The sequence below is a fragment of the Euwallacea similis genome, chromosome 13 (genome assembly GCF_039881205.1).
Source record: "Euwallacea similis isolate ESF13 chromosome 13, ESF131.1, whole genome shotgun sequence".
Taxonomy (NCBI): domain Eukaryota; kingdom Metazoa; phylum Arthropoda; class Insecta; order Coleoptera; family Curculionidae; genus Euwallacea; species Euwallacea similis.
Genome location: NC_089621.1, coordinates 1,077,219 through 1,099,729, shown reverse-complemented (window position 1 = coordinate 1,099,729; position 22,511 = coordinate 1,077,219). Strand labels below are relative to the sequence as shown.

The 22,511-nt window shown below is 38.9% G+C and overlaps 1 protein-coding gene across 2 annotated transcripts in view; it reads left to right on the top strand.

Annotated features, from left to right (window-relative positions):
- Window positions 1-22,511, top strand: part of LOC136413193 (zwei Ig domain protein zig-8-like) — a 127,982-nt gene that overhangs the window by 11,257 nt on the left and 94,214 nt on the right. For both annotated transcript variants that reach the window (XM_066396586.1, XM_066396585.1), the window contains exon 2: window positions 3,573-3,652. In XM_066396586.1, coding sequence (XP_066252683.1) covers window positions 3,589-3,652 — 64 coding nt within the window. In that variant the 5' untranslated portion in view covers window positions 3,573-3,588. The remainder of the gene's footprint in view (window positions 1-3,572; window positions 3,653-22,511) is intronic.

Sequence of the window (22,511 nt, the reverse complement as noted above, 5' to 3'; positions counted from 1 at the left end):
GATCCACTAATGAAAGTCTAATGAAGTCAAAGAAGGACTTAGTCGTTAGCTTTCGATACCTGTTTACGAAACATCTTTTCCGGATTTTATGAAAATCAATTCCAACCCTCGACGTAAAATCTCCTGCAATTTTGCCGTGGCATAATTCACTTTTTAAAATGATTTTAAAGGGGCGACTGCATGAATACATTTTTATGCTCACAGATTTATTCGATCCGTAATATCCTGGAAAATTCTTTTAGGAGGAGAAAAACTGTCAGTTCTCGTCCCTGATCCAGAAATTTGCATCATTGCAAATAAATTTCGGATAAATGATCTATCTCGCCTTAATGGAGAGTTGCTTACGTTGTCCTGCAGCACAGACATTTACTCCCACTGGGTGTGGTCTCTGCTGTCGATTACAACATGGCTGCTACCAGGGAGCGTTAGGTGCACAGTGTACGAGGGATGTTTTAAAATTATTAATCTGATACCATGAAATAGCTTTGTAAGAAATTGCCACAATAATCGTTTTCAATGTAGTAACATAATTAGATGGACTTTAAATTTTGTCCTTATAAATTTTCTCACCTTTGATGAAGGAAACGTGGCCAATATGGACTTGGACAGAAAAAAACGCCAAGGGAAATCCAATAATTGAAGTAGGAAATAATTGAAACTATGATAATATGGTTTTATTGTTTTCTCGTTATTTTCAAAGACATTTTTATAAATAATTGTCTAACTGATTTGACGTTTCGGCTACCGGCGACTCTCATCGATTAAATTTATCATTAATTCTCAACACGAAAAAATCGTTTTCTCAAAATGTCGATATTTCAGACATTTTTGGACAGAACTGCGTAATCTCGACCGAATTTAACCGACCTCCGGTCTCATCAATTCTCTCTAGAAACCGCAACTATTTTTTGAAGCTCGGGAACAGCAACTTTGTTCCGGACCTTCGAAATAGAATCTTTCACACTGGCCCGAATTCGGGCTTTAATTTGTCCCAGTTTTTCCCAAGTTCAAAGCTTTAGATATCTCTTTGTAGCGAGGGATTCGGTTAAAATACCAGGGTCGCACTTACACATTCGAGTTCCAATTCTTTAAATTCATGAAATGATAATGAGTTCTGCTGCGATTTCCCTTGACGTAAATAGGAGTTTTAAGGGGTGGCTAGTTGCTACCTGCACAAATAAATTAGTGAAGAGCATTTTTCAGCAAGACGATTGCAAATGAAGGATTTCATCTTGGGGACGTCGGGAACGAACATGCTTAGGGGTATAAGAGAATTTTTGATTAAAATCCCCAGTTGAAGAGCTTGCAGAAGGGTCCTTTTAGTAGTGTCTTAGGGGGAGATTAATAATGGAATTTAAGAACAAAAAAACTGGCGAAAGCTAATAAAATGACATTTTAATAATACAATAATGTACTTTTTATTCGGGATATTTTTAATGAATGTAATGTCCGTAAAACTGCATTTTACGAGCGCATTAAAAATACCAAATATATCCTTCTATTATCCTGTAGGAAGGAATTTTATAAACCATTGAAATTCATATTCGTACAAGGGCCATATATCAAGCTACGGGACCGAGTGCTTTTATAGTTTTAAAGAAGAATTATGTCGAGTATTAGAAATTTAAATATCGGTTTAACATAAAAGACATGCCGTGGTCTGACGTTACTCCCATATTTTATTCCCTCTTGGACATTGCTTTGGTTGCATTGAATGGAAATTACGCGCATAATTTAGAGGGAGTATCTAATTTTTCTGAGGCCAACAAAGGGCACGTGCGGGAAATGCACTTTCCCGGAAGAAATTTCATACAACTGACAATAACTCCTATAGTGTCGCACACGACTTTCCACCTTTCCTGTTGAGCACAAGTTGTAAAATTTGCCATTTGAGACTGCTGAAAGCGTCATACTTTCCCCTTTTACTCTTATTCTTTTTTATTGCCGGAGTGTATTGGTTCCAAATAAATTCCAGCGCCTTTTCGGAAATGAGGAACACCCGTCGATGGAAATGTACGTGTGTTATTCCACCACTGCATATACAGGTATTATTTTCTTTATACATAAAGTTTCCTTCGTCGGCCTTCTCTCGAAGATACACTCGCATCCAATTACACGCCCAACTGCACAATGGAACTCTAATTGGCTCGTCTGACATGCGACGAATGGCATCATACCGGTCCTTCCGACTGAAAGAAAAACCTTTTCGATGGCCTTCCGAGAAAGTTTTATTAAAAAAAGTTGTATTTCCCTCGAAAGGATATTTATTCTACCCCTGACTTGTCAACTTGGAAGGCAAGTGCCGCACGGGCAAATGTACCGGACCAAACGCTATAAGATCCCTTTAAAGGGCCGAATTCTGGACCTTTGGGAATTCACCTCAAAGTTTCCGGCCTGAATTCGAAACGGCCATACGAGAGCGGACCTACGTTTCTCTCTCTTGGGTGAGTTAATTATAAACAATAAAACACAGCTAAAACCAGCATTGTAATCGGCAGTTATCTTGCAGAGGATTTATTTAACCCTCAGCTATACTGCACCCAGCATTAATTTACGAGCTCCCAATTTCTACCTGGCTAGATTTTATAGAATTTGGGGATTTATGGGTGCTAGATAAGGTTCCTTCCTTGTTTTAACGCATTCTTCTTTGGAGGGCTCGCTTTGAGGTCAGCGACTATAAAGGGGCCAGTACAGGACTTTGCTTTTATGGATTTGGGACAGACTCTAACCGTTCGATTGGTCAAACGCCGAATTCTCCCTCAGCTACTGGGAAAAGTTCGCTGACGCTCGGATCCGCGCATTCGCCAATCGTCAAGAACACTCGTTTTTTGATTATATTGAGACTTATCGCGAGCGCTAAACCCCATTTTCCCGTCTATATATTACCGAGTATAACTGCTTATTCCGGCAAAGTCATTCGGTTAAAATTCACGTTTAGGTGTAAAATTATGCAATTTCGTCCCTGTGCCGCATTTTCGATATTATGAATTTTATATTGCAATACACCACAGGGAATGAAATATCGCGTTTGTTTGGACCAAGCACACACATTAATGGAACTTCTGATATATGGCTTTGGCCAAAGGCTACCTAAAATGGATTATCTAATCTAAACAATACAAATTTGTAAGTTTAATTTCGCGTCAGCTCGCGTAACAGGCAAATAATAGTTCCTGGCTGTATTAAATATATATTAGAGGGATTGTCTTGTGCACCCTCAGCTCAGGTATTTCTATGAGGGAAATCGATATGTTTTCGTTGAGTGGGAGGTTGGAAAAACAAATAATATTATGTACTAAATTGAGAATGAATGCGTTCAGCTGAGCGTGTGCTATTGAAATAGTTCACAAATATCCAATGCAGGAAGCGCAATTTTATTAACTTTATGTTCAGTTACTATAGCAAACATGTGCAACTTTCCGATAGCAATGGGTTTATAGGTGGAAATGAACCACAGAGAACATATTTGGAATTTATTCAAATGAACCTTTGTAGAATATAAGTTCATTTTAAACACACGTGAAAAATCATGTTTTCCTATCAGAATTAAAAATTGAACGTTTTTTTTCCAGGCGAAACCTCCAAGCAATGCCACGAAGGAAAGTCTTGTGGCCACCTATAGTGGCGTGTCTGCTCTGCCTTTCAGTTACTGGTAAGCAAAAGCCCTCCCATCGCTTGAGCCCATTTTCGCAGTCACTGTCCACGATCGTAATAATAAACGAACGAAAAGGGGATATTTAACTGCTATTCCTAGAAATAAAATGCAGGCAAAACTTAATTATAAAGTTTAAAGCTTATTTAAACAAAGGGTAATTTCTTTAAAATCCTTTACTCTTTTCTGTCCAAGATTCAAAGTTTTAATTGCAACATTATGAACTTTAAGTTCGAGAAAGATCAGCCGCTAAAAGGCATTTTTCCTCTTTAACTTTCCTAGTGTTTTCGGAAAATAATTATTACTAGGGAAAGTGTAAAAGAGCTCAAACGGCACACTGGATGCTCTAGATAATTTTTCGTACGTATTAATAAATTACGGACACGTAATAAATAAATTATGGACGCGTAAACGTAAGCGCAATCGCGAAAAATAAATTGGGGGCACGTAAAAAATGAACCACGAGCACGTGCAAACTAACCTGAGGGCATCTGATGACTAAATTACACTGCGTAGCATAGCAAAGACAACAATTCGTAAAAACGGTTTGATTTAAATAATTTTTGTTATGTATGTTTTTTTTTATAACATAAATATATCGTTCAGAAGTTAAACAAATTCGATTATTCAAACCCAAAAAAAGCTTAAAAATATGTCGGCTTTCCGCGTTGTCCTGCGCATTCCTAGACACGTCTAGGCACCGATTCAATGAGGCGATCGATGTCTGTTGAGGAACCTCATTCCAGGCTACCTGTACAGCATTGCAGAGCGCCAATAGGGTCTACGGGGAATGGAGTAAATTTTGTAATCTTCTACCCACAATATTCGAGACACGTTCAATTTGAGATAAGTCTGGATGTCGAGGTGGCCAAGGTAACAAATTGATTTTGTTCCGCTGGAAGAAGTCCAAAGTGACCCGAGCCACATGCGGTCGTGCATTATCTTGTTGAAAAATTGGATTGCGGACCGATCTAAGAGAAAGCGGAAGACACTCGTCCAAAACTTCTCGAATGTATTGTTGGGCGGTCATATTGAATTTGATGAGAAATAAAAGGCCATGAGGTATAACACCCCACACTATTGCTCCCTATAGTCTGATGTACCTCGTCGCCGGCTTGCTCTTCCCAGATCATCACTCGTGCCCAGGCAAAATCTGGATTCTTCGATGAAGACTATACTGTCCCATTGCACGCGCTCTCTGTACCTCTGTCAATCAATTTTGTCATCAATTGTTCATCAAAAATGTCTCTGTCAATCAATTTTGTCGATAAAGAAGGGGAAGAGGTAGCATAAGATGAGGGCAACGGTTCGTATCCCAACAGGCCGTCTATGTTCGGTAAACCACTGGTCTTCCAGCGTTTTCGACGAGATAAACCTGTCTCTTCACGCCTAAAGTCTAAGGCCGCGATCTTGGGGTTCTGTAGTTCTTCGACGCCTGCCTGAACCTCTATTTCTTTGTGACTGAGCACGGTATTTAAATTTCGGTTCAATTTAGTCGCGATTTCTCTACATGACAAACTAGCCTCTCGTAAACTCACCGTCGAACCTCTATCGAAGTTGATGTGTTGTTGCACTTTTTACAGTCTAGAAAAACCTAAAATTCCTGACAACGCAGAAACGAATGCAAGAACGTAATTGAAAAACTGATCGTTTTTACATATCAAAAATTATTTAAATCAAACTATTTCTACAGGGCATTCTCTTTTCTATGTCACGCAGTATAACAGCCTCCTCTTGGGAATGCAGGGCCGTAACCATTGCGGTTCAAGAGAGGAATACCACCTCGTACCACTTCCCAGGAGCGTGAAAGAGGTAGACATATCTTGCTCCTCCGAGAGAACCTTCCGTCTTCCTGTCACAAAGAGGAGTGCCTCTTGTGCGGAGGGTGTCCAGGTGGAATGAAATTGGGGGACCATGGAAGGAAACTTGCGATTACCAGCTGTCTTCGAATTTCAAATGCGTCAACATTTATTTTACGCGCCCGTGACAAAGCTATTAAAAGTGCCGCTTAACATTTCAACCTTAAACATATTGTTGGCAACTTGTTCCCGTCTGTTTATTTTTCTTTTATCCAGTTAGATTTACATTTTAGATTGTTTTGCCCGGCGTTTGAGGTCGGCGAAATTTATTTTCCGGAGCGACCGGAAGAGACAATAGAACCTTGGCCGGAATGAAATTTTAAATTGAAGAATTCGTTTAAATGTAGTTTGCGAGATTTTTCCTCGCGAATGTTTTAAATCGCAACCAAATCCGCTAGGAATTTGAAGACGAAAAAAACGTGCACAAGGGCGACAAAGAGACGTAAAACCTTATTGCATGAAGATACAAAGCTTCGGAAATGATCTTAAAAATGGCCATTTGACGTTATTGCAGTCAGGGCATGAAAAGTCCGACTCTAACGCGTAGAGCCCCCGTGTAATCCCCAATTTAGCTCGTGCCCATTTTGCAGTTATTACGGAGCTCTAGCCATGTCATAAAACCGAAATAATAATAATTTCGTATCGTCGAAAATTGCCCGTACGTGAACGTTCACAATTTGCCATAATTACCCGAAAGCTGTTTTGCGTTTAATTCCATATTTCGACTTTTTTTATAAACATTTGGATCCGTTTATTTTCTTCAGTGTGCAGCAACGAGGAAAGGGCCACTGACAATGGAATTGAGCTCCATGGATTTGCGCATAATAGAACGCTTCTCTTCGGAGAGCTGGAACTTAATGGGAAAAGTGAGTAATATTATTTAAATGTCATAACATTAACGAGAAAGCTGTCCGTATTGAAATAAACCTGGAATGAGATCTTGAAGCTCTGAAAAAACGACTAAAAACTATCAAAAACATCCATTAACTCAGAATAACATCTATCTGAGAATAGCACTAACTCTGTCGGTGATGGTGCCACTGCAACTTTCATTTCCTCTATTCTACATCTTTAACTTGGAGCTTTCCCTGTCACAGACCAAAATTCCTTGGCGATCCTTTGAGCTTCCTAAGTAAAGTTCGTGAATTTCAGACTCAGAAAGAGCCGTTGGAAACATTTTTGAACGTGAATGATATTCCGCAGTTACCCCATCGTTCCTGTCTTTCTGTTGGAACTTCAGTTTATTTCCTCTAATCTCCCCGAGGGATAAACTTTAGGGAACAATAATTGCTTATGTTGCCCTGCAATATAGACATTTGCTTCCACTGTGCGTAGTCTCTACTGTTAACTTCAACATGACTGCTACCAGGGGGCGTTAGGTGCACAGTGTACGAGGGACGTTTTCAAATGATCAATCTGATACCACGAAAATTATTTCTAAGAAACGCAATAAAAATCGCTTTCAATGCAGTCACAAGAATAGACGCTTTAGGTTCTGCCCTCGTATCTTTTCTTACCTTTGATGAACCAAATTCCTCGATGATCCTTTGAGCCTCCTAAGTGAAGTTCGTGAATTTCAAACTGAGAAAATGCTGTTGGAGGCCTTTTTGAAGGTGAATGAAATACCGTAGTTCCCTCACCGTTCCCGTTTCTCCTTTGGGATTTCAGCTTATTTTCTCTAACCCCCATGAGGGGTAAACTTTATCGAACAATAATTGTAGGGCTGTTGCATCTTTTCTCGTTATTTTGGGATTTAAACTAACTCGGTAAAAAAGAAAAGTTCTCGATGGGCCGAATTCCAAATCGCGGAGGCTTTTGTACGAATGTCCTGAACTGAGGTTTGCGATTAAGCGAAACATTTAAAGCTAACGAGGCCCGATTCGCCGGCATCGTAAAACATTTCCAAATGACCGATTAATTTCCGTTTTGTGACAATTGCAAGACCGAAGGACCGAATCGTAAAACAAAAAGAGCGCTGATCGCTTACATTATTGCACGCAGCGATGGAGGCAAATTAACAGCCATTTTCAATTCCGTCGTGACAAATTCGACATCGCTGGAATCTTGTTACCCCCTATTAAGCCAAATCGAGACCATTTTCTCTAATTTCCTCCATTCCTGTTGCCATTTCCCAGATTGATTAGTTTGTTCTACTTCTAAATCACTAGTGACACCCATCCTACTTAATTGTCTTGTCATTGGGGGTTGAAAAAAACTACCCCTTACATGGTTTTGCGGGGGGAAAATGCTATTCATGATGAGCTCACTACTCAATCTCTGCAGCGGACACTTAAACCCCGGCAATTCAGCTTGATTAAACTTAACTTGACGCTAATGGCTAATCCAGATATTTATTAGTCAACCTAGTTAGTGCACCCTATGCAGTGCTGATTGCAGTCTCCCGACGAATTTATATAGGCGCTGGGACTCTAATTGAAAGTAGGTACTTCTTTAGATTTAATCTTCAAAAAATCCAGTTTTCAAATTAAGTGCCCGGATTCTATAGATGGTGTCCATCTTGTACCTTAATCAAATCAAATTATGTATAAGAAGAGTGCACTCAGGACTCTTATTTGCCTTTGAAATAAAACATCGAAATGGGACAGTTTTTTTTTAGCTCAATCTCGAATTTTATTAATGACCTTTCATCTTTTTTTCTTTAATTTTTCGGGAATAATTTTTCACATGCCAGTAAGGGTCGTATTGCACACTATTCTGAATGGAGAATTAGGGAATAAATTCGATGGTAAACGCTCAAAACTTGCAAAGACCAAGAGACCAACGCACATCGGCATGGAAAAAATATAATAAATAAAATTCCTTGCGAATGTGAGCTGTTGCGAAAACTCTCAATCTTCAAAAAGAGATTTTTTTAATTTAATTTAAATACTAAAAAAATTGATGATGTGATGGAAAAGGGCATATTGGAACATAGCTGGCGATAAGTTTGTATTACGAGCATACGGCAACTGTCAATTGTTTGAGATGAATGCGTTCGAAATTTCGTCTTTTGCAATATCTTTTTCTGGAGAAAAATTGCTTCTTTGTCATTTTAGAAATTTTTAAAATTTAATTGCAACAAAACTAAATCAAAATAAATGGATCGATGCTTACGGCATCACAAAGGAAGGGCTATCAAAGAAGCGTAAAATCAAAGAAAGCGTGTGAATTATTACCGAACCCAAACTTACATTGTAATTCAGCTGATAGTGACTTAACCCCCCTGGTGTTATCTCCAAAAATGAATAGAAAAAATGAACAATCCGCATCAAACGTGCAGAATATATTTATCTTGAGTCCTGCATTGAATAAAATTCCCACAACCGAAACCTAAGGCAGCTGTCTCAGGGTCAAAAACTGCGCGTGACTCAGCCTTTACCGAAGGAAAACAACTTTTTGCCTCATTTTTTAGGGCTTAATTTGATTTGATGTTGAACCTTTAAGGGCCTTGAAATCTATAATCCTGCTTAGAAAAATGTATGAATAAATAATACTGATGTTTGCGGCAGTTCTCAATAAAACTTTGGCCGTAAGTAAGTTCGGGGTTCAGAGGTATGGGGACGATACATTTTTTACCTTAAAAGCTACAAATTCATTCGGAAGTTGGGCGCAAAATAGATGGTCTGAAATAAAAGTTTTCCCACGTAAAATCCATCAAAGTCGAAAGGAGTTTGGTAAAAAATCTGTTATGCCTTGTTAGGGTCTAAAGTCACGAACACTTTTGACTCTCAGCCATTTCGGACTGTTTCAATTGCAACATTATTCATGTCGGATATAGTTTTGTTTTCGTTCATTTTTTTTAAACGTTTTTAGTGGTTATTTATCACATTGCACCGGCACAAACTTTTCGGGAAAGTGGTCCGAGTTATGTATCCATAAGGCACTTTTTACGATCCCGTAAAGTCCTCTCGCCAGATCCATTCGGCGATAAACGTTACTCCCAGATATTTTCCAACATCCTGGAAACTCCTTTCTGGGGCGACGAAAGTTCAGAGCGTTACATAATTTAACGTATCTGCAGAACTTTAGACCTGGATATAAGATTTTTATCTGCTCTAATAAAACGTTTCAATTTCGAATAAAAATGAACGAGTTTGGCCTTATTAATTTAATGCTTCCACCTCATTAATAATAGATACATCTGCTCTGGATTTAACGATGTGGCTTCACTTTAGTGTCCATTTTCGCTCAAATTTCCATATTTGATCTTACACGTGTTCGTCGTGTGCTGTTGACGCTTTTTCTTTCTTTGTGTGTGATGTTATGTGACAGTGTTCTGCTAGATTAGCCCAACAGAGTTTATAAAACCAGCATTAAACGCGTCTACGCACGTTTAAAGCTAGATGCGTGAAACATATTTAAACCTCGAGTGTCATCACCAATTTAAAATACTCGAAAATTTCAACATGCACCCATTCAAACCAGTAACGCACTCCAGCGTATTTGGAAGTGGACGAACTACGCCACTGATTTCAACACATTTTTAGAGCTCTTTGTCTAAATCAAATTTTACCTAAATGAGCTGGCGCTTTCGCCATTGCGTCCAGAAAATGCCCGGTTCACCCTCTCAAGAGAACCGCTGCCAGGACCATTAACTAAAAAATAGTCCATGTAACAAACTAACAGCTTTTTAAATCTCGGATCGGTCGCACAAAATACTGACCGTTCTGGGAATAAGAGAGATCCCCGCCACGCCCTCATTTCCAGGCAATACATTTCCATTTAACGTTGTGCTGGCGAGGCAAACAATAAATATATTGCGCCGCCTTTTTGCTGGCTTCTCCGTATAAAAGTTTAAAATTACACGAATTTATCTGTACGACTTACGTTGACAAATTATTATGAGACTTTATTTTTATCTGGCTGAAGTTCGGGCATGTTAAATGGGAATCCATTGACTTATAAACTGAGTTATGAGGTTTCTGCGGTGGACGGAGCTGAGGCACTTCTTTCCATCCTGTTTTATCAACTCAAAGCAAACATCGTACCCCTTAGTAGCATCTGTTGCAAAATCAACATGAGCCTCCAATTACCTATCTAATCACGATGGGCTCTGAATTAAACGATAATAATAGAGGATTGGCTAGTTGTTTTCCTCGAATTTGAAGCTTAGCCCCGCATTAAAATGGCGAATCCTGTGATAGTTCGTCATAACAATACCTCACCCGTTTATTGTACGAATTCAACGACTACAATTGCAACTGAAGCTTTGTCTTTCCTTTATTGTGCCGATGAGCTCCATTATTTGACAATTTGATGCTTCAGTAACAATAAATTTAAAAGTCCAGTCTTGTGGACCAAATTCGCTGCTGATGTCCCAATTCCCCTCTGTGAACCCCGTCGGTAATTTACCCTTCCATGCATTTTGCTTGTTGGATCTAATAGAGTATCAAAACAATACGGTAGATATTGTGCAAATTCTAATATGCTTGAAACAGTCGGCAATTCTAATCCGAACTGTGCTTCACCGACAAGCAATTATTTCAACAGGCAGGAAGCGAGAATGAATGGATTCCTGCTGACTTTTGTTTGTAACAGCAAACAACATCCAGGTTCACCGTTCTCTGAATATTATTAATTTAACGCCTGCTTCAAAGCGAAAATAAGTGTGTTTGAAAAGGCAAACCTTAAACCTCTAAGGTCTTATTCGGGTCACTGATAGCAGTTGTTAGAAAGTTAAGTAATTTCGGTTAATCTTCTCAAAGTAGGTTTTAACTACGCTAGGTAGCAGTGAGGGTACGGCGCCATAAAATTAAGTAGTTTTCCCCCTTTCCATAGGTCGTAAAGTTCTTTTGAGCAAAGCCAGGATCCTAGTCAAGATTAGAAACTAGGACGACTAAATTTCCATTAGATTTAAGGTGGGCGCTCTTCCTTACCTCTTGGGCTAATTCAAGGGATAACATCCACTACACAATATTAGTTTCGGGGAGTTGAAGAGTTCGGGTTCAGCGTGCAAGACAGCGGACTTTCCTGATAATATGGCGAAGGGCATGTTGGAGATGAAAAGTGGGCCGTTAATTTAAGGGGCTCTATGTAGGGAATTTTATTAGTTATGATCCTGCTTCGATATAAAGTGAGGTGAGGTATGAGTCTTTAGGGACAATCTCCGATCGTTGAAATTCCGTCAGTGAGCCTGTCGAACGCAGCCACCACAAACAGCCGACCGTTGTTGTATACCTACAACGTCAACTTATCGCCGACTATGATCCAATATTTTTTTAAGCAACAGCAATAAAAATCAGGGGTGCACTGGAGCCCGCGGAAAAAGCCTAAAACTTAATTGAACGCCAGTGACGTTCATGAATTGCGTCCGAATCAGTGGCGGAGTTACTTTCTGGAATTATTCCAGAGAGTTTTTTTTTTTAATTAAATTTCGTTATTTCCTGCATTATTTAAGTAAATTCTTGATCACTTTGCTATGTGTAATTTTACCGGCGCCCAACCAGCACAATTTGAAATATCTAAAACTCCATAACCCTCTCAGCTACGGATGTAGGGTGTCTCCTTTGCTGGGATGAAATTCAAGTCACGTGACAACAAATCGCTTTCTCCCTGCCTTAAAATCTCTCTTAATGTCCCTGTTTTGATCCTCGGGTCAAATTCTTCGGCAACAGTAACGACCTTTAGGAATCTTCTATGGCACAATTTAACGTTGAAATTTCAATTGCTCTCAACTTCTATACTGAGCGTCCAATAAAATCATTCCGCACAGGTGGTGCTGCACCGGCAAAGTTCATTCCTGCAATAACGGTGCAGGCATTAAACCTTTTCAAGAGAACAAATAGCTTAAATATTGAACTTAACATGTTTCTGATTGCTCCGGCTTCCTGAGGGGAATTCTAATAGTCCAGTTTAATTTAATATTGCAGGCAAATTTGCGAAATATTATCTTCCTTCGAGGACAAGATCGATTCGGCGATGAGCGAAGAACGCATTGCGGCATCGCTAATTAACTCAGTTTCAAAGAATTATATTCAATCAATATGGAGTTTAAAGGGCATTAATCGACTGGCCTAGGTCCTAAATTCCCTGTAACAAAGGCAAATTAAAGTCGTATCTAAATCCAGGTTCCAGTTCTTGCTCTCACGAGGCGTCCCAGAAGCATTGTATCCTGTTTCAGGACCGTTTCCTGCAGCAATTAACAGGAATTGCGGTGAGAAGTGGCGAAGAAAGATGTGCCGGTTTGTTGTCTCTCGGAAATTGTCTTGAGCGGCATGAATTTTCCTTAATTTATTGTTTGCTCGTTGTTCTAATTCATCCTTTGCAAAGCGGTACGGCAATTAATTAATCTCCCGGAATGTACCCGCGTGTAGGTTTTAACCTAATTGCCGATTATTTAAAAACGCCTTCGCCACCATGTCGAGATAGTTTCTAATTGGCCCTTTAGCTTAACATTTAGAGAACAGATCTCTGGCTGTCATTCCCACGTAAACGCAGCTTAATTGGACACAGGTCCAGGCACAAGAACAGGACGACAATAAGGACGAAACCGTGTAAATCCCCGGTATGTTAGTCCCAGACAACGAATCTGGTAACAGAAAGCTGTGTTAATTTGCTTTGAGTGTAGAGATATCTCGTTTCAATTATACGGTATTCCTGTTTGTTGCATAATGCATAATAGTCGCAACGAGTATGGATTTGTTGCAGTCGGCTGTTGATTTAGATGTTTTGTGAGGGATTGGACCGTGAAAGTGAGGCTTTCATTGTCGGGAAAAAGTGTGATAAATCCTTTGAATTTAAAAAGAAACAGCGAAATTTCCTCCTCCCGGGGAGCAGTCCCTTGAAAGCTGCCAAAAAGGCATTTCGTCAAAATTCCCTGAACAAATTTCCAATCACTTCAAGCTTGATGAATAAGCGACAGTAAAATTGGAAAAATTTAAATGTAAGGAATTCACGAAAATCCGATAAAAAGAGATTTCAATCGTTGCTAATCGGGGAAAAAATTATCTGTTTTACTCGGCAAAAACGCAAATTATCTTCCTTTTTGACTCTCACTTATGTGCCCAGTAAGATGAACCTGAAATAAACCGTCTTGGCCTATTCTCAATTATTACGTTTTCTTAAATTTGTCTTTGACAAAAACACTGGAATCATCTGACTTAAACCTCCAACAAACCCGATCATCAGTGAATTCATAACTGTGAACACACATCAAAAATGAACTGGCAAAGGCTGTTTTGCGGAAACTCTGCTTAAAGTTTGCAATTAAACTTTTAAAGTTTCTTGAAGTGAAACTCTCAAGGGAGTCTCATGCCATTCGACAAACATGTAGATCATTAATGAAATGAAAACCTTTGTTATTGAATACGGAATAGGGACAAAGCCGATTTGAGCCTTAAAATAACCGGGACAGATACAGTTTAGCTTTAACGTTGGCTGCAGAATAATCCCATAAAACGACCATAAAACTCGCCAACTAGCTTGTAGTGCCAAGAATATTACCCCACTTTCGCCATTTTAGCAAAAGTTCAAACAACGACTATACTGTGCTGCTTTATTCAAATCAACCCCAAATTCTCTATAGAAAATGGACCTTCTATGGGCCATTATCAGTTGGGTTTCATGTCCATAAAATGGCGAATGTACTTCTTAAACTTGGATCAGTCTCTGTGTTTGTCACTCAAATTAACACCCTGGAGCCAACAGGAAACAAACAGCAGTGTGGAAGTTAACTTTCTTGTTTCTCAACCAATAAATCTGTTACTTTTCGTGCCGGAGAACTTTCAACTCTATAACTTGGTGCCGTAAAGTTGAAACTCTAAAGTGCTTCGCACTATTTATTAAATCCCGGAAAATATCTCGAAAACTGGCACAAATTAAAGCCAAATTAATACAGAACGTTTTCGTAAGCAAAAGCAAGCTGTGTACGAGTTTTATAGCCCTGGATATGGCCTCAGCTTGCAGATGGTACTGGATATAAGTGTGTTTCTATTATCCTCGGCAATTTAAAATTCGTTAGGTTTGGGTTTTTGGATCTGGCCTTAAACGCTGCATAATGACACGGGCAAATTCGGCAAACAACCCAACGTTGAAATTATATAATCTTGGAAACAATAATTCCGACTTCTGGAAGTTTTGCGGCAGCATTCCAGGAAAATATTTCGTTTCCCAAACTTGGCTGGGATATTTGAAATTCGATCGTTCTTTTGTTGCTTATTCCCGAGCATCATGTGGCGGAAAGAAATTCCAAAACGATCTGAAATCGATCGCTCCCATCGAAATGGGACAATGTAATTTAATTTGACTCAAAGGAGTTTAATATCGGTTTCCAAGATGTTTTAATGAACTTAGCTTGACAGGGTTAATTATTAATTAGCGAAATGTTAATTTCGAACAAAGAATCTCGAGTTCGGTTGTTTTCGAAGGAAATCGCTCCTGCAGCCAATTAATATCTCGCAATGTTACGTTTATGTTCCCTTAATTAAGAGCTCTAACGAGACTATGGATCTTAATTAGAGAGAGCAATTTCTTAATCAGTTCTTTAATACAAGGGAACAAGGCTGTGGTGTTTTTTAGCTCACTGTTATGGAGTTTTCTTATCCGGATGTTTTTCTATGTACATAGCTCAAGGGAAATTGCACGGAGGAACATGATACACCATCCGGTCAAGAAAAAATGTTTTCGTCTTATCGTGACCCAGGCCATTGTGAATAATTCTTTTCTGAAGCAAGCGAAAAGCAGTCCGTCTCGAGTATCCTCATGTTAAGACTGAGTTTCGCATAGTGTTCCAATAATCGAGCCACTTCCCAAAGAACTTCTTTAATAAATACAACAAAAAAAAGTTATTCAACCAAGCAGTGCAAGAAGAAAAACGAATATTTTTCAGCACTCTCTGCATTATTTCTCCTCTGAACGTTTAGTTATATGCTTCAAGCATGTACTGACTAAAACCACACTAATCCTCTTCTCGATAATTCAAAAACAAAATGGAAAATTATCATTCACCATCTGGTCAGGAAATGTTGGCTGCTGGTAGTGACTCGAGCCAATCTGAATAACTTCTTTGTCACAAAGTAAAAAACAATCTGCTTGACCGACTTGGTACACGGACCTCAATCCAACGCAAACTTTGCAGTAAAGTAAAGACGTTACTAAATAATTTAATCTCTCTCCAGGCTGTCAAGCCTGTTGGAGTATGTCTTAGAGAATAATTAATGGTTTTAGTGTCACGTTCAGTTTCCCATAAGCAGAAGTTATCGAATTGCTGAATCACCACATACAAAACTTCCCCTGCTTAAAACTCCTGGAAGAAACTGTATACTTTGGTGAATTTTGTGTCGCTGAAAATTGATTAGACTAAAAATCCATTGCATTTGTCATTTAACTAGAATTTTAATTGTTTCGGCTGACGATTGCAAACAGGGCGGAAATCAAAATGTGCTTTTAAACCAGGCATAAAAGGCAATAAGGGCAGTTTTGTTTCAGGTCCAATATTGTTTTGTGATACATAGGAGAATGAAATGAAATTTTATTATGTTCTACTAAAATTCAGTCAAAAAGAGAATTGAAAAACACAATTAATCACATATGTTCACCATTAACAATCGTTATTATTAAAACACCTCCAATAGGAAATAGTGCTTCCTCCGATTGCGCAGCTTAAGTGAGAGTGAACACCATTATTGTTTCAATTTAGATCTATTCCGCCTCAAGATGGAACACTCCATAGCTGAAACTTAATAAAACTTTACCTTCAGGTACGTGCAGGCTGTAATTGACGTTCCCTTTGTAGCAACTTCCAACTTAATATTGCCTTTTTTGCCAGTGCAGGGCAATAAAATGTAATTTTTTATTATTCCTACTAGCATCAGGTATCTGAATAGGGGAATATCTTAATGTTAAAGGTGAAACTTGCCAAACCTAGATGCATGCACGAACGAACAGGCAATTAAACTTGTTGAAGCCAGTCCAAGTCGGAGTTCTATGAAAATTGCGGCCGGTTTCCATCCGATCTCGGAAGTTAGCTCCCCTGGAAATATCCGAAACTCCGAGTGAACACAAGATGGATTGCGTGGAAAATCACCACACTGGTCCCCTTTCGCGGTCCACAATAAATTCCTGATTGAAGCTTTTATCTGGAAGGAACTTCGGGACAAGCGTTTGCAATCTTAAATATTAAGTTTAAGCCGAGCTTTGGCCGATTCAATAAGTGGGCTCAGGCCAAATTGGATCGGGCCTGGAAAATCGTAAATTATTCCAGGAAAGTTCGCGACATGCCAGGAGATGCAGCTGAAAAGCCTGGAAAGCTAAGTTCGGCTTTAAATATGCACAACTCGATTCGGCTGTTTGTCTACTACACTCGCCTTGATGTGCAATACTGTAAATTTGAACTTTTCACGCCTTCGGCTTGCAAACGTGGTTCTTAAAATTTATTAAATTTCCGCCATGGTGGCACCAGAAACTTTCCGGAGACGGAAATGTCAAAGTTCGTTTCATATTTTGCGATTTAGTTATAGTGGAAACATGTTAATGGGAAAGCTGGATTTGGGAGAATCGTGAAACTGACTCTTGCCCGCTCGATTCCTCTCTATATAAAATAATAAAAATACGCGATTCTTGACATAATGGTGGAGAAAAATTGCGGCAAAGATGATTCCAATATACCGTAAGGAACATAAAATCACCGAATTTTTTCGGTCCCACCACCATCAAAACGTTCATAAATTAATCCTCCGCCCGCAATTTTGGTCTAAACATAGGCAAACTACAAGAAAATATTACTTACCTCACATCCGGACTATAATAGCATTAATCTTGCTGGTTCGGGCCGGGTCGTAAAAAGCATTTTACGGTACTCCGTGTCACAATGTTAGATTAGAGTCATCTCGAGGACATAATATCAGAAAATTAAGGTTCCCGTGACTTAAGTTGTTCATCAATCATAAAGGCGCATTTAAAGCCCTGATAACGCAAATGCACAATTGATGTCTGTGTTCCGATGATGAGGCAAAAAACCGCGCAACTAAGTTTTGTTCTCAACTAAATCGGGAACTAAGGGTAAGTTGTAATAACCAGCATGAAAGGTTGAAGGTTCGAATGAGAGGTGGCACTAAAAATTTACGAGGTAGTTTACATATTTAAAGCTGCGCAAAAAGGGGGTCGAAATTTGGCCCTCCGAAGGGGCCGAAATTAATTGGGACTTTTTATAACTCAGGATATTGAGTGGGCCATTTTCGAGAAAATATACGAGCCCTGATATTTTCGAGAAAATGTATAAGCGAGAGGTTGAGGTAATTTAATTTACAATCTCGGCGTGTGTATATAAAAGCGACACGACGCGAATTTTACGATGTGATGAACATTGTTGTCACCGTTTTCGTTTTAGACCGAATTAGGGTTCATGTTGCAGTCGCTGTTATAATAATTATAATTTATGAACGCTTTTCTTGTAAAAGCGAGGGGACCGAATTATTCAAATAAAGGCAATCAAACAACCTTTTAACACGGTGCCAAACGGCTTTATAAATCGCACATTTCCTCGACCAGATGGCTCCATAAAACCCCAAAGAAGTTAGTTACACCGCAGCTTTTGTACAATTTAAATTTCCGTTTTATGGATCTCACTAAAAATGTCCTCCACTTCCCAAATTGGGTAATTCGTTTTAAAGGGCTATTTGTTATCGCTAATAAAAGTCCTTTGCCTTAAGTCTCGGCTTTAATCATTCGGGTTTAATTACAATTTAGGTAAGTTTTCGGATAGATTTAGTGGAAGAGAAGAAAAAGCAATTTGTGGTTTTTATTGGAAGGAACGCGGAGCTCGCACAAGAGCATTTAAAAGCGTATGTGTGAGGGAAAGTAATAATTGCGTATAAAGTTTCAATTTTCGGTATAAACAGGCTCCAGGGGCATTTCAGAATATAATTTATAAGAAAACTTTTAACGACCGTTATAGAAGTTCGAGCAATCGTTTTTTCCTTTGTTTTTTAACAAGGATGTTTCTCTCAGTGTTTTATTGCTCTTCGAATACACTTCAGATTCAATACTGGTCCAAAGTTTTTGCCATAATACGCCAGAAAAATTGGACGGGAGAATCTCGAAGGCGCGCATTTCTTTCTATTATATTTGTTAATGTAATTCATAGGCGGCCCGAGGAACGCACGTCGGAATCATAATAATAAAAAAGGCCTCAAGAGCGGTGCGGAAATACCCTCTGCACGATATCGTGGGCCATTATGGCAAAATGGCATCCTCAAATCCCTCCGACCGAGATTTTCAATATCTGAACAGATCCGATAATAATTTCATTCGGTTGGTGCTTCTTTTTCAGCCGGTGTTTACCCGTCCCCTAAAGCCCAGGGATTTTCTAATCGAATTTAACACTCTAGTTCGGTTATGGTAACATTTACATACTTGAACAATGTTACAGGGGCTTAGCGAACTCGATTACCATGCAGTGTCGGATTAGGTTCTTCTGCCAATTTAATGGAAGTATAATATATTTCCTTCACCATTCCATCAAGAATTTATGTTAATTTTTTTAACAATATGGCGATCGAAAATGCTTGTAGTATTATGCTATTTTCCTGTCTTAAAGGAATAATAGAAATTGTTCCATTTAATATGTGTCTCACAACAAATTATGTATAGGGCAATTTTCAAGCGAATGCATGTTTGCCCGTATACTTTTAACCGTTTTTAACCAATTTAATTTGGGAGTTAGTTAACACTTGTTTAGACATTTACAGCGATGTGCCCAATGCGCAATATAGTAAGCGAAACTTTTTAATAGGAAAACTTCAGGATATAAAAACTTAAATTCTAATTATGGAGCTGACAAACTAACATTGAGGAGCCTTGGAAATTATACAAACTGCCTTAATCGAGACTCTGCTGCTTAGTTAGCATAATTTTTCTATTTACTTTTTGACATTCCCCTTCGTGCTCGGGGAGTGTTTTCTTTTTTGCGTTATAACTGTGTTTCGTACTCTCGCAAGGCATTAAAATATTTATGCGGAAATTCAAAGAACGAAATTTTAAATTAAAAAGTTGGCCAATTATTCCTTATAACTTTCAGGACGCGGCTCTAGAATGAATTACTCAAGAAGGTTGGATTAACACTTTTTATTTCGCAATATTCCTGGAATTTCCCAGGGTTTAATAAGGGAATTTGGGATTGTAAAACCAATATTAACCCTAACCTGCGTTTTGCCCTTACTGGTGCTTTCTCTCTCACGCACATGGTTTCTCTCGCCCTTCTCTCCCTTTCTCTAATGCGATTTTGGGGCATAAAGGTGTGTAATATTTTTACCCTACTGTATTTTACATACGAATTAGGACGGAAACAGGATTATGATGGATTTCTTTGATAAATTGGAACATAACTGAATAAATGAATTAAGAAAATTTCGCATTACAAACAGTGCAACTCCACATACGCTGTCCTGAAGATTTCTCTCTTTCTTCGTCTAAACTTACTGGAATTTAGCCAGTTTTCCCTTAAACTAAAACTGCAAGCACCTAGTCATTGTCCACGAACAATAAAGCTCATTCCATGCAGATCTAGTGTCCAACAAGTAGAGATGTCTGCTGCTGTGAGCGACAACCCTGGCTCTAATTTTAGAGGCTCAATAAATCCTCATGTTCACCGAGAGCAGAGACCTTAACCACTTATCGAAATTGAGGATTCGACAGATATGAATGGATTTACTGTGGGTACCTAATCGAACTGCTGACCGATTGTTTTCATTAATGTTGAGGAACTCATGAAGGTCAAAAGTTAGGGGGTTCCTTACCCTCATCAAGGTGATATTTGTAACGATATTTAATTACACAAAGGATTAAGGAAACTTGTTATAGAATAGTTCCTGAAGCGTACGCCCCTAACTATGTCAAATATACATCCTCTGCAGATTTCATTTGATTATAAACCTTTGTACAAACGGGGTTGCTGCTCACGTCGCATAGATGCATGTTATGCAACCTGAGGAAACATACAGGTGCTTAGTCAGAAAGGGCAGTAATTTAAAAAGATAATCTATATACGAAGGGTTTTGAAATGCACTTTCATCTAGACCTCAATTATAGTCAGGCAATTTAGCAAATACGTGTGCCGTATTTCTCAGTTAATAACGCCGGTTTTTGCCGGGCATCACACTATACTACAGACGAGTTGAGCACGACCGTTTCTATCTCTATTTGATTAAGTGTCAAGCCAATTTAAGCCTTTGTCGCACTGTATTTTCAATTATCCCAATGTCTGCCATTGTTCTAGACGAAATGGGGAATAGGCTTTGAACGAGTGTATGGAGAACGTGATGTATGATTCAGGAAAAAACGGGATCGTGGGTTTGAAAGCGGAAGCGGTGAACAAGGCGTGAACAAAAAGCGAACAAAGCAGATGATGACGAAATGTGTCAGTGATAGTAAGGAATGGAAAGGAAATGAAACACAATATGCATATCTGGTCAGTCACCATTTAGACAAGAATTCTAAAGTGTTTTCTCCACTTTTACGAATTAATAAAATGGGGAGAAATTCTTGTGTAAGAATTTCTTTTTCTTTGTGTAAGAATTTTCCTCCGCCATTTAGTCCAGAATCTTGAAATTTCATCTCCAATTTCCCTTATTTCCAGTTTTTACTTAACATTACATTTTCTAGCTAGAGCTGCTTGCGAAGGAATTCCCTTAGCCATATTCATTGGTCCCATACCCAAAGGTCGAAATTCTCGAGGCTACCGCCCCAAAAAATTGAGTCTAATTAGTAAAGTTTACCCTCGCTAAACGAAAACAAAGACATTGGAGTGGCACAAAAAGCGGTTTGGCAACTGCAAGAGGCACGAGACAATCTTCCAAGTGCTTCTCATCGCAAAGACAAAAACATATTTCAGTCTTGGTTATAAATTATAGACTTTGAACCCAGCGCCTGGCTTAGACAGTGGCTTCGATTATGAAACATTAATTTCACCTCTAGCGGCGCTGAGCTAATGCAGCTGGGCAAAGTTATTATTAACTTACGCCCTTAAGAACACCTGAATTTACATAAGAAATTAATCGGGAAGGCGCCATTTAATCGACGAGGGCAAATGAAGCTGCAAAGGCTTCGAAATAGAGAAATCTGTTGCTTAAAGTTGAGATCTCTTTGCCTGAGCGAAAATTGTTGAAATTTCATTTATGATTAACCTGTTTTGCTCTTCAATACAATGCTCAATATAGCCCCAAAACCGTGTAAATCGGTTCATTGGGGTATTTGCTACATTTATGGTTTATTGTTAAGTGCCACATCAGTATGCAAATTATCACGAAATTATAAATAAAGCAGCGTCGATCAATGATATGAAGTCCCCTGGACAAAATGTGTTTGTGATATAAATGACGATACAAGTTGATATTATATACAAATAAAGGGCGACATTGAGGCCAAAAAGGTTGCATATTTTAAAATAGTCTAACTAACAACATTCAGTTAACAGGAAACGTTTAGTTAAATTTCAGATTACTACCGAGGTCTGGTATACATTTGGTACCATACGATGTTTACATTACTGCTAAGCGCATCCACCATTTAGTTCAGAAAACTTTTCGCTATTCATATTTCCACATGATGCTAGATCTTGATGGAAATTCGAAGACTTCCAAATGTGTTTTGTAGTATAATCCCAGTGTGCCTACATGATAATACTCTCTATTGACTTCTTTCGGTCCGATTGAAATACTTTCAACCCACATTTCTCGTCCGATTTTGCATTTTAAACCGAGAAGTGTTTTCTTAGAATACAAAAGAGCCCCTGGCCGTGCAAGCTACTGGAGAAAAAGGGACATTAGTCTTGAGCCCCGTGGCCCATTTGTCAAGATTGAACGCCCCGTCATGCTGCCAGACCCGCTATCAGTCTGCTCCATTTGGCCTGCTCTATGCAGATTTTTCTAATTCCTTATTTACGCTTAACGCCTTATTTTTTGCCGGTGTTTGCTGGACCTTTATTTATCTCCCAGGGATTTATGCGGGTCTCCTCAATCCGATAAATTAATTCCTGACAATCTTTGCTCTATGAAAAGCAACGCAAT